The sequence below is a fragment of the Pelodiscus sinensis genome, chromosome 4 (assembly GCF_049634645.1).
Source record: "Pelodiscus sinensis isolate JC-2024 chromosome 4, ASM4963464v1, whole genome shotgun sequence".
Lineage (NCBI taxonomy): Eukaryota > Metazoa > Chordata > Testudines > Trionychidae > Pelodiscus > Pelodiscus sinensis.
The window spans coordinates 28438012-28450785 of record NC_134714.1 but is presented as its reverse complement, the minus strand read 5'-3'; the positions used below and the strand labels follow the sequence as shown (position 1 = coordinate 28450785).

The 12774-nt window shown below is 38.5% G+C and overlaps 1 protein-coding gene across 13 annotated transcripts in view; it reads right to left on the bottom strand.

The window, feature by feature from the left end:
* Positions 1 to 340: 340 nt before the first annotated feature.
* DICER1 (dicer 1, ribonuclease III) overlaps positions 341 to 12774 on the bottom strand; it is a 110901-nt gene continuing 98467 nt past the window's right edge. For all 13 annotated transcript variants that reach the window (XM_075926644.1, XM_014578870.2, XM_006133693.3 and 10 more), the window contains 4 exons: positions 10426 to 10694; positions 5693 to 5855; positions 5506 to 5581; positions 341 to 5172 (listed from right to left, as the gene is read on the bottom strand). In XM_075926644.1, coding sequence (XP_075782759.1) covers positions 5007 to 5172; positions 5506 to 5581; positions 5693 to 5855; positions 10426 to 10694 — 674 coding nt within the window. In that variant the 3' untranslated portion in view covers positions 341 to 5006. The remainder of the gene's footprint in view (positions 5173 to 5505; positions 5582 to 5692; positions 5856 to 10425; positions 10695 to 12774) is intronic.

The following is a 12774-nucleotide window of genomic DNA, read 5'->3' as shown; positions in this document are numbered from 1 at the left end:
ATCTCAGTGCATACAACGTATACCACTGACTTTGTGCAGATGCAAGAGTACACCCACACAGATCCAGTTGTGGCTTCAGGGCCATTATTTCACATCTGAGTTAAGAGGTATATATGGTTTTTAAAAAATAAATGAAGAAACCTTGAGAATTTTTTTTCCTGACTGTCCATTGATGGAATGAGAAGAGCAAAACTGTGAACAAACATTGCTTCCTAGTCTTGTTTAAGCTCATTTTATATTTAAAGACAGTTATATAGATTCAAGCTTATAAATAATAAAATATTAATATTTATTGAAAAGCTCCAACAATCTAATTAAACTAAAGAAAGACAACACAAAATGAACAGACCATAACTTTATTGGAGATATACTCAGCTACAATTATTACAAAAAACTATTAAAGGTAATTGTGATCCATAAGGTGCAGGCTGCATATTTCTGCAGCATGATTACAGTATGAATGAATTACATTTTATGTCCCTTAAAGACAGCTGCAGCATGTGATGGTTTATTGTTCATCAAATTTTGTTATTCATTCTACTTGATTTTAACCATCTTTTATGTCAAACTATTTACAATAAAAACACCTGCAATTCCCAGTTCTTGTTCACAAATACTTGTTTTTTCTACATAACTTGCTGCTGCAGTGCATTTTGAGTGCATCTACAAAGCAATTTTAAATAGTCTGTGGTTACTATCCAAATTAAAAGGGGGGAGAGTTCTAAAGGACTTATTGGGTAAAGTGTAAATATTTTTAAAAATACCTTTGAAACAAGTTAATTTTAATTGCTAGTGGAATATACAGCAATGACCTCTACTCATATTTGCCAACATATTTCTGATGAAGCTACAGCTAATATTTAGATTACACTTCAGGGTTGTAAGTTGTAGTTTTATGTTTTTAAATTTAATGCATAAAGATAAATCCATTTTAACTTCTTGAAAATTAAAGTGGTTGAAAAATACAAATGTGTCAAAAATCAAGTACCACAGGTCAAAATCCTTCTTAGTGAATTCATAACAGATCCAATGACCTTCAATGAGGCTGTTCAAGTGGGAAAAAAAGTCAATGAGATGTGGCCAAATACAGATAAATGTAACATCACAGCAAATTATGGGGGAATTTGTTGTATTTAGCTTCATAAGCGCTGCTAAGACTGCAGTCTAAAGCTGTTTAGATTTTCTGTATAGATAGGTGTGTTTACAGTATGTATGTCATACACATAAGCACACATATTTCTCAGATTGTGACTATTTTTAAAAACAAGGACAGAAACCAAAACTCAGACATGAACAATTAGTGGCATATCCTCAGCTGATGTTAATGAAATTATTCTAAGCCTCAGTCTAAACCATGCCAATTTATATCAACTAAGGATGTGGCCCTGTGTCTATTAGGCTCTGCATTATACTCTGAACTGATACTCAGACGGGCTTCAATTCTTGTTAAATTCTGTACTCTGTGGTCACAGCATAGTTTCATATAATGAGACTGAAAATAGTAGGCTTTTTTATATAAATGTTAGCAGCATGAAGCTGAATAAACACTTCAGCAGCCACTACAGATACTTCAATATCCAGAAAAAGGGGAGATTTAGTTAAAAGTTGATCAAATTGTTATAGGCTCTCTTCTTGTAAAAACTACACTATGTGCTCAACATGTTGGTTTGTTCTGAGATAACTACAGAAGTGTCAGAGGTCATTCTAATTTTGATTACTTCACATAACAGTAAAAATGATGTAATAAAAAACAATAGCTTTAAAATACAATCAAGATTTTCATAACATGTCTTTGTTGTGTTTTCATACACAGTAAAAATGCCACAGACATTACAAATGACCTATATAAGTTGTGCAAGTAAATGACACATTGCAGGCATTATAATTATCTTTTTCAAATTCAGTAAATCAAAACAGCAGCAAGGCCAAACCACATTTTTCCTCTCTGTTAAGCATATTTTTCCTTGAAATGAGGTAAAGCATGGTACCAAGTGCAATGCTTATTTGTGCTACATGAATAGAACAGCGCAAAAAAAGCCATAAAAATAAAAATGCAGCATAGTTAGGAGGACTGTTTAAAGTACAGTAAAATAGAACTAAGAAGATCAAAAACAAGGTTCATGCCATGTAACCCCCACATTATTTATAAGGAGTCGGTGTGGTTGTTTTGAAGATGGGTTGCAACAGTCCACTTACACTTGTGCTTAAAGTATTGCCAAGTGATTTCTATCCCAACCTTCAAATTATCAGATTTAGGTCTTTAATAGCATATACTGTCCAATATCACAATCATATCTACTGAAGAGTGAAAAACACAGTTGTACAGCATGGAAATTAAGATGATTTTTCTATCCCAAAGGTATGAAACATTTCAATGAGGTCACACTGGAAAAGAGTTACGGCATTTATAAAACGTAGCAGAAACTACTTTAGAGTCAGCCACTACACATTTCTTATTTCCAATTCATAGGCTTTATCCAGTAACAAGGGGGATCATAGACGACTGCTGAAATACAGATGTGTAATACAGAACTCAGTTTGTTTGTTTTATTCATGTCAAACACTTGGTAGAAAAAGTTTAATTTTTCCTTATTTTTACTGCTAATAGATTTACCTCAAAACCATGAGACTCCATGAGGTTCAGACATCCAAGAAAGAAACCCATTTTTTTACTGTTCTTGGAAGACACCCTCCCCCATTTTTACTTTATACTCTCTATTGGAATATAATTAACTCATTCTTTTTAAGCGTTAGGAATGGTATGACTTATTTTAAAAACTGACAGTTGGGCCAGGCGCCATGGAATTTTCAGAGTAGCGATAAAGCACTTGATGTGGGTATGTTGCAGAATCCTGACTCCTGGCTGAAAGAAATGGTTGCCAGTACATTTTTAACTCTGATGGTTCATACCAATTTACTCATATAAAGTTACTTCTTTTTTTTCTTTTGCATAAATTTAATTTAAATATATTTCACAAAACTTTCAGCTTCCCCATGATACTCTTTTTTCTCATAAGGATTGAAGAACCAATATTACTGTTATTTTGTTTTTAAAACATAGTATTTGTATTATTATACTATCAATACCAGGAATTTATTTCTAGGTCTCTAATAATTATAATTTTAATATTTAAAAAAAACAAACTTGTAATAGAAAAATCTAAATAAAAATTCTGTATTTCAGAGAAGCTTAATGTCCATTCCTTGCACCAAGGCTTTTTTCCCCCTTTTTTCTATTATTTAGAAAGCTAGAGCTGACAGGATTTGTTTTGTTGTTGTTGTTGATTTAGTGAGAGTGCATATGTAAGGGAGTGGGGTTTTCAAAGCAGGAAATACAGTATTTATTTGTAATTTAAACACATAAAACAGCACCATGTTCAGATCAATGTGCTGGAAAACATTAAAATACCTTGCTCAGCTTTCTCAAACTTCAAGCATAATTAACAGGGCAAAATTGCAGCAAACCTCTGCTGATATCGGTGGGAGTGCAAGACTGACCCACAGCTTTTTAAAAAAGGTAAATTAAGAGGTATTATAGTTACAGTGCAAAAAAATTAAAATTTCAAGCATAATATATAAACATAGCACCAGAACAAAAACAAAACAAAAAACAATGCATGCAAAATAGAAAAGAACAGAAGAGAACTGAGGTATTTAAGTGAAGAGTGCCTACAAAAATCTAATTAAAGAAACACAGGAAAAGTCTAAATATTTGTTTTTTTTTTTTCAAATAAAACAATAATGAGCTAGATTCTCTAAATTAAGGACCTAAATCACAGATTTATCAAAAGTATGGCAGTTTATGTCAATCATCAGCTTTCATGGCATTTAACAGCACAGCTTTGGTAAGTGAAATATGCACACAACTCTGTGAAAAGTACAGTAAGAAATTTATGTGTAAAAGGTGCTCTATTTGTTAAATAAGTAACCAATCGATTATAAAATCTGCAGCATATTTTAGGTGTGATATGTCCAAGATTATTTTGTTAGAGCAACAGTCTTCACTGTGCAATTATTCATTACTATTTGTTTCTAAGTGTTGTAACTATCTAGTTTGCAGGTCTGAGTAAAACTGGAATTATAGTTAAAGACCATTTTTTGTTTGTGGTATCAAAAAGAAAAGAAAATCTTTAGACTAAACACCTCCTCTGAACTGTTAAAAATAACCTCATTACATATACATGAATACAATTTCTATTATAATCCTGTAATAAGTTAAGTCACAACAATACTAATATGTTGTACTGTAAATATAGAGCTGTATCATCATAAAATGCATAATAAAATGAAGGGAATGTAAAACAAGTTTGTTCCAAGGAGATCAGAAATTAAAGATTATTAATGAGGGTTTATTTATGTTTAAGGCAAGAACCTTTTTATGCAAGACTATGTGGCATGAAGAAGTTGAAATTTATTTCTACCAGTATGCCAGCTATTTCAACTAAAAACCTGTCCCTAACAAATAAGTGCAATAATGACTGAGAATATCATCTTGATGAAAAGATGACTTTGGGGAAAGAGGAGACAATACTGGCACACTTATACTCTCTCATACCAAATCATCCATTACAGTTCCAAAACTGTTTTATGACTGGCACTAGTGCACAGATTGAGGAATTTCAAGATAATTATGTATAATCTAGCATCTGCATTAGGCGCAAGATCCCTGGCCTTCTAACACTAAGCAAAGCTGTACTGACAATAAAAATAAACCAAAAAAACTCTGACAACAATTATTTTGAACACTAGCTAAATGCCATCATTAAAGCACTCTTGTGATTAAACAAAGCAGAAGTGAGGAAAAAAGACAAGATTGTGTTTGCGCAAAAAACTATAACTACAATTAGTTCCAAAATTTTATACACATTAAATGTTTTGTTAGCTATTCTGTTATCAAACAAACTTTAAATTCCGTCTTCAATTTGTTCCTCTCAACATTAACTTTTTTAAAAAATTACTTTATTTTTATTTTTTTAATTTTTTTTGTTGTTGTTTTAAGAGGCGTCTCAGCTGTTAGGGACCTGAGGTTGATTTGCTTTGAGGCTTCGTAGTGCTCTTCTTGCAGCTGCAGATTTGGCAATCCTATAGCTTCTGCCAACACCTTTAAATTTTCCTTTCCCTACAACTTCCACTGTTACTCTGACCTTTCCATCATAAGTTCTTTCTGCAGGACTGCAAAAAAAAAAAAAACAACAACAAAAAACCCCACACACATTACCACTAATATAAGCAAAAGTGAAAAAAAAAAAACCCCTTCACATCATCTTTCTATGGATGTGTGTATAAAAATAAAGCATATTTAATTATATATTTATCTTTTACTTGGAAAGACTTCTGGGAGGAAATGTCCTAAAAAAGTCATCAGTAAGTACAAAAAAAATCATTCTTGCTCAATAAAGAACAGATCAAACACAATCAATATCAATTAAAAATGTTCAGTAGACTATAAAGCATGGTTTAAACAAATATTTTACAGCAATGCTTACCAAGCAAATTTACTCTTACCTAAATTTGGCCGTCTCTGGTTCCATCTCCAGCAGCTCCCGCACTGGAGACCGAGGCACATTTGCAGAAAACTTTTCTATGTTTAAAAACAAACAAACAAACAAACAAAAAACCTTGATTTTCCCCTCTTACAGTACAGGACAATTAATTATTAAAATTTTCTTCTCTATGAAAGTTGGCACATTACCTATTAATGGCCTCATCATAGGATAGTATACATGCCAAACCATTTCCAAAGACATCCCACTATCCATATAAATGGCACCAGCTAGTGACTCAAATATATCTCCCATGGCCTTCGGTACTTCAATATCTTCTTCCTTCTCTTCATCCTCTTCAGATCTTCTGAGCTGTTTGAAAGAATAAGAGACCGTTGTTACGCTGAACATTTTTTTCAAGAAATGATCTTCAAACATGAAACTTCTGTCTTACTCCCTTGTCGAATATGTCTTCTTTGAATCTTTCAATGACATTTTTCCAGCAAAATCACTGCTGTTTTCACAAACGAATAAAATAAAATAAAATAAAATAAAATAAAATAAAATAAAATAAAATAAAATAAAAGCCATCACAGTCAGATACCACATATGCTTTTAAACTCTCACTTGTACTACAGGTTGGACCTCTCTAGTCCAGCATTCTTTGGTCCAGCAACATCCATGGTCCATCATGATTTTAGTTAGTAGGTTGTCCATTTATCATGGGTGTGGACAAATTTCCTGTGGTCCCGTAAAGTGTGTTTACAGCCACCAATCCTAGCTCTCAGTGTTCTGTGCTGTTATTTAATCTAATTTATCCCTAAATGTCTTCTAAAAAGACCAGCAAGCAGTGGAAGTGCTGGTAATGCTGCAAAGCATAAGCACGATTTTTTTAATGCTTTATGTACTTATTTCCTTGCGCCAATATAGTAACAACACTAACACTTTGTTATGAAGAGAACTGACTAGCCTGGGCCTGGCATAGGCATATATAGGGTATATCAGCACAGTCACGTATAATTAAGCAGAATTGCAAGCACTGTTCCATTGATACACCTCAGTAAAATAAAAATAAAGAGACCCACTCACTACAATATTGACCTCCTGGGGTTTAGCAAATTCTCTGGTTCATTCCCCAGGATGCCGGACTAGAGAAGTTCAACCTGTAATTTTGCAGAATTTCACCATGGGTCTGTCTTTCCCAATAACAAGCAAACTTATCTCTGTCATTATTGTTAGTAAGCCTTGCATAACTAAGAGATTTCATATTTTAAACATGTCCTAGATTGATGGAGGCTTTCAAAGCCTAAGCCTAATTTTTGGTTGCAAAGACCACATTTAATGATATGCAACTCACATACACTCTTCCTCTAGGATCTTAGTTACAGAAAAACAGGTGTAGCATTAGCATAATTGAAATAAGCTATTATTAATAACTCAGTGTCAGATTTAGTTAATACTATTTGTATGATTAGCTACTTAATGTCAGAGGCTGCTTTTAACATATATGCAGCATTTTCATCTATGCTTTAGTACTGCTTTTATGCAGCACTGTTATTTTTCTACTGTAAACAGTGTAAATATTCTGTATGTGTACATGTCTTGATTTTAATACACTCTTTTACAATAATATTTTTAATATATTCAGTTTTGTCCATATTTTGCCTAAGTGCAAATAACACAGGAACCTGAATCACATAAAACTACCTTTGACCATCATAACACTAAATAAATAGAAATTAACATTTTCCTATCTTTTATCTTCCACAGCCATGGTCCCCAACACGGTGCCCGCGGGCGCCATGACGCCCGCAGGGGCATTTCTATGCGCCCGCCAGGTGCTCGGGGCTGGCCTGGCACCGGGCACATGGCGGGGGGGAGTGCCGGCCGCGGGCGCGCGGCGCTGGGCAGGGGGAGCGCCGGCCCCGGGCAGGCGGCTATGGGGGGGGGCCGCCCCCGGGGCGCAAGTGTCCCTGCCCCCTGGCGCCCGGCAGGCGAACGGCCACGCTCCCTGGTGCCCGACAACCTCGAAAGGTTGGGGACCACTGTTCCACAGGGTATGTCTACACTGCAACATTATTTTGAAATAACTAGAGTTATTCTGAAATCACTTAGTGGCCAGCCTCACATTCATTTGGTTGTGGTTCATGAGTTTAAAATTATATGGCAAATACTCTGCCCTCTGAAAAGGTACAATATTACTCTATGTACAGGCAGTCCCCGGGTTTCGTACAAGATAGGGACTGTAGGTTTGTTCTTAAGTTGAATCTGTATGTAAGTCGGAACTGGCGTCCAGATTCAGCCGCTGCTGAAACTGATCAGTTTCAACAGTGGCTGAATCTAGACGCCAGTTCTGACTTACATACAGATTCAACTTAAGAACCCCAGGGATCCCCAAGTCAGCCGCTGCTGAAACTGATCAGCGGCTGATTCCAGGAAGCCTGGGGCAGGGGCTTCCTGTAGTCAGCCACTGGTCAGTTTCAGCAGCGGCTGACTTGGGGACGCCTGGGGCAGAGCAGCTGGGGTGCTACTGGGTTGGTCCAGTAGTGCCGCCGCTCCTCGGCGCTACTGGACCAACCCAGCAGCACCCCAGCTGCTCTGCCCCAGGTGTCCCGATTCAGCCGCTGCTGAAACTGATCAGCAGCGGCTGAATCAGGACTCCTGGGGCAGAGCAGCTGGGGTGCTGCCGGGTTGGTCCAGTAGCGCCAAGGAGCGGTGCTGCGGGACCAACCGGCAGAGCCCCACCTCCTCTACCACAGGCCCGGGGCTTTGCTCCACGTCTCCCTGGTCTGCTGGGGGGGGGGGGGGGGGGCACTTGCTGCGCCCCCCCCCCCCCAGCAGACCAGGGACACGGGGAGCAAAGCCCCAGCGGCGGCGGGGTACCGCACCTCTGAGACTTTGCTCTGGCAAAGCCTCAGAGGCGCGGGACCCCTCCACCTCCCCGGCTTTGCTCCCGGTGTCTCTGGTCTGCTGGAGACGGTCCCCAGCAGACCAGAGGCACCGGGAGCAAAGCGGCAGCGGCGGTGGGGTGCTGCGCCTCTGAGGCTTTGCTCTGGCAAAGCCTCAGAGGCGCGGAACTCCGCCGCCGCTGCCGCTTTGCTCCCGGTGCCTCTGGTCTGCTGGGGACCATCTCCAGCAGACCAGGGACACCCGGAGCAAAGCCGCAGCGGTGGCGGAGTCCTGCGCCTTCCCGGCTTTGCCAGGGCAAAGCCTCAGAGGCGCGGGACCCCTCCGCCTCCCCGGCTTTGCTCCAGGTGTCCCTGGTCTGCTGAAGACGGTCCCCGGCAGACATGGGGCACCCGGAGCAGCTTTTCTCCCCCCGGAGGTCGAGGTGGCAGGACCGCTGCGCTCTGGGCGGTCCCGCTGCCTGCAAGCTCCGGGGCGAGAAAGCCCTGTTCGTAAGTGCGGATCTGACATAAGTCGGATCCGCGTAACTCGGGGACTGCCTGTATTAGCCCCACCCAATATTTATTTCTAAAAGAGGTCTAACAGGAAACTAGACAATGTGCAAATCCTCCAAACAGCTATCTGTTGCTAAACAAATACGCAACTGTATTTGCAAAGTGTATTTCATACCAAACTTATTGCAAGATACTTTAGAAGCTCTATTCCCTTTTAAATATAACAGAGGAAGAAGAATAAATGTCAGATACCAGGCAAGGGACAAAAGATATTTTAGAAGTGAGATTTGAAAAACGAAGAGCTAGTGACATGGAGAGATGCACAGAGACTTTCAACTGGCAGCATCTGCTGAAGCAAAGGACATTAACTGATGAAATTAAAGGAAGAGACCTGGTAACCCAGTGCCAAAGTAGCACAGGGAGCAGATAGAGAATTAGATAAACTGCTGCTGCAAAACTTTAAGACTAGATTCTACTCCACTTACTCACTCAAGATAGACATGTTATAATGAATATTATACAAAAGTAGCAGAGTCTGATCCTTTCTGATTAAATCATTTTCATCCATCTGAGTCTCATGGTATCAAAATAAATATCTATTTCTATGACACTTCTGCCTCAGTTTTTTCATCTTGCAATGAAAAATTTAAAGGTTTTGGTTAGTAGTAAATGCAAGGGTGATAAAAATGTATATATACACCCATACATATTCAAATCTTTTGTCTCAAACTGAATAACTGAGCAGCAAACTACTGAAGGCAAAGATGGGAAGTGTACAGTGACAAATTTAAGCAACAAAATTCTTTGAAGGTAGGCTCTTGCTCTGAAAGTGATTAAACCACATCTTTTAAAGATTTAATACAGAGGACACTTATCAGACAAAGATCAAACCAGAACTGCAAGGAAGACTGGAAAGGGGAAAAAAGGGATAAAGTCTCATCTTTCTGTTCTATGTAACTGGTTTGAGTCTGACCCAGATCAGCTGGGACAGGCCACTGCCAGGATATGGTTATTTAGTAGCCTATTTGAAATGAGTTTGTTTTAGTCACTTTTCAAGCAAACAAGTGTCCATCAACATGTAACATGCCTTGTTTTCTTGGCCAGTCCATAGTCTATGTTTACAAATCTTCAACCAAATTGCTCTTAAAACGGTTCAATTGAAAGATTCTAACAGTATTTTCCTGGCTAGTGAAAATAAGGCTTCTCAGTCAGTCACGGAAAACACTGTTGAAGTGGTGTGGGAAAAAATTGTGTTATAAGCATGAAGGGATGATATCACCTACAATGGATCTCAAAGAAGATCCCAGGGTAAAGCCTGTTATCACTCCAATTAAGAAGTTGTTCTCTGAGCACTTTCATTCAGTAAAAATAACTTAATGAAAGCATGCAGTTATGTTAAATACATTACTATATTATTGGAATCCATGTGCTTCTTTGGCTGCTATACATTCAAAACTAACATAAAAATTTGTATTGTGCTAAGAATTCAAATGCTATGCTAAAATAGACACTTAATACAAACATTTTCAAATGATGCTAACCTCAGAGTCCATTCCTTGCATTTCATTCTTTTCCATCTGAAACTGCACAAAGTCATCAATAACATGGAACAGCTCAGGAGAGACAGCTTTGAAGTACTTGTGGTAGTCATACTTTACAGCTAATGATGCAAAGATGGTGTTATTAACTAGAGCGGATCGCAGGTCAGTTAGAACTCCTGGAGAGTGCTGCCGTGGGTCTTCATAAAGGTGCTTGGTTATGAGGTAGTCCAAAATTGCATCTCCCAGGAATTCCAAGCGCTGGTAACAATCTTAAAGCATTGTAAATAAAAGAATGCAAAAAAAAAAAAAAATCAACACAATTAAGTTAACTTACCACATTCTTTCCTGGCCTATCTAGATAGAAGATGTGGCTTTTTACTATGGAAATACCACAAGTTAACTAATGCTCAAAAGAAGATAAATATCCATATTTAATATAAGTATCTTTGTACTGGATTTTGTTTTCAGTATCATCTTAAAAGGTTGCTCTACTTGTTTTAATGGATTCCGAAAATTTAAAAAAGCTTCACAGATCATATGTAGTAATGAAGCCTCTTCTAAACCAAATGCTCATAAGCACGGTGACAAAAATATGGGTTTACACTGATGGCTCAAATGCCTTATATCTGACTGATCAAAACAACATCAAATGATAGAACAACTGTGTTTATGTAAATAGGCAATGGTAACCAAGCTTCTAAAGATTCAAAAAAGAAATAAATACACTAAAAAAAGTGTGTGGAGGTGGTACTTTTGTAATATTTCTGAGCTAATCTTCTATGTCTTTAGACTTTGTGTAGTTTAAATGTTCAATTGTGCTTCACTTGCAGACGTCCTGCCTTGAGTTTTGAATTGGAGAGTTAAATATTTCCCCCGTCAACCAAATCAGGAGACTAGAAATCTAAATTCCTAGATTCTATTCAAGTTTTTGGTGCTGTGTAACTTTGCTCATGACACTATGCCTCAATTTTCTCATTTGTGTAATAAGAATAACTGCCTAACTACTACCTCATGTAAATATTGTGAAACTTAAAGGTAGTCTACACTACTGCAGGAGATCGATCTAAATTATGCAACTTTCAGTTATAATAATGTGGCCCAAGTCGAAATACTTGGATCTACTTACTATGGTGTTTTCTCTGCGGTGTGCCAACTGGAGATGTTCTCCCATCAACTCCCTTTTCGCTTCTTGTTGAGGTAGAGTACCGAGTCAATGGAAGAGCAATCGCTGGTTTGATTTATTGTGTCTATAAATGCAATACAGCCGGTCCCCAAGTTGCGAACGGTCGACTTTCGACCGTTTGCAGTTACGACCAAAACCGTTGTAAATGGCGGACCCTGAGTTATGAACGTGATCCATGCTTACGCACAGCTCAGTCGCATGTAACTCAATGGGGTCCGACTTACAAACAAACTGAGTTACGACCAATTCCTTGGTCCATAACCGTTCGTAAGTCGGAGAGAGGCTGTACATCTATCCCAGCTGGATTATCTGTGCTGTCGATCCAGGCCATAGCGAAGACATGCCCTCAATATTTGTAAAAGAACACCTCTTTCCCTTAGGTAAAGGCACTTTAAAATGCAATGTTAATTTTTAATACTACATACATTCTCGTTGTTAGACCTCTTTCTTAGCATACTAACATTTCAATAAGATTTGTTTTAACTTAGGAGCTGAGGGTTTTTTTGAGAGGTGTTTCTCCTGGAAAATCATCACGCCTGTTTTCCCTGTGGCCCCATGATGTTTTGTCAAGGCATCACTAGATTGAATGTAGTCTTTTTCTAAGATCTAGGTCCCATTGGGTGACAACATCCTCAAAACCCACTGACTTAAGCATGAGATGAGGATATACAATACCTACGTCCCCACAGGACTGGGCTTACAGGTGATCCCAAGCATTCTCAAACTCAGCCACTTTCAATGAACAACAAACTAATTCAGCCTATAGGTGAGATCTTGGCTCCAGTGAAGTTATTAAGAGTTTTCCATTTACTTCAGAGGCGCTATATTTTACCCTAGGCTTTTTAAAAGCCTATATCATTATGATAAACCTTTACAACTGAATACAGGCAGTCCCCGGGTTATGTACAAGATAGGGACTGTAGGTTTGTTCTTAAGTTGAATCTGTATGTAAGTCGGAACTGGCGTCCAGATTCAGCCGCTGCTGAAACTGACCACCAGTTCTGACTTACATACAGATTCAACTTAAGAACCCCAGGCATCCCCAAGTCAGCTGCTGCTGAAACTGATCAGCAGCTGATTCCAGGAAGCCCGGGGCAGAGCAACTCTGCCTCGGGCTTCCTGTAGTCAGCGCTGGTCAGTTTCAGCAGAAGCTGACTTGGGGACGC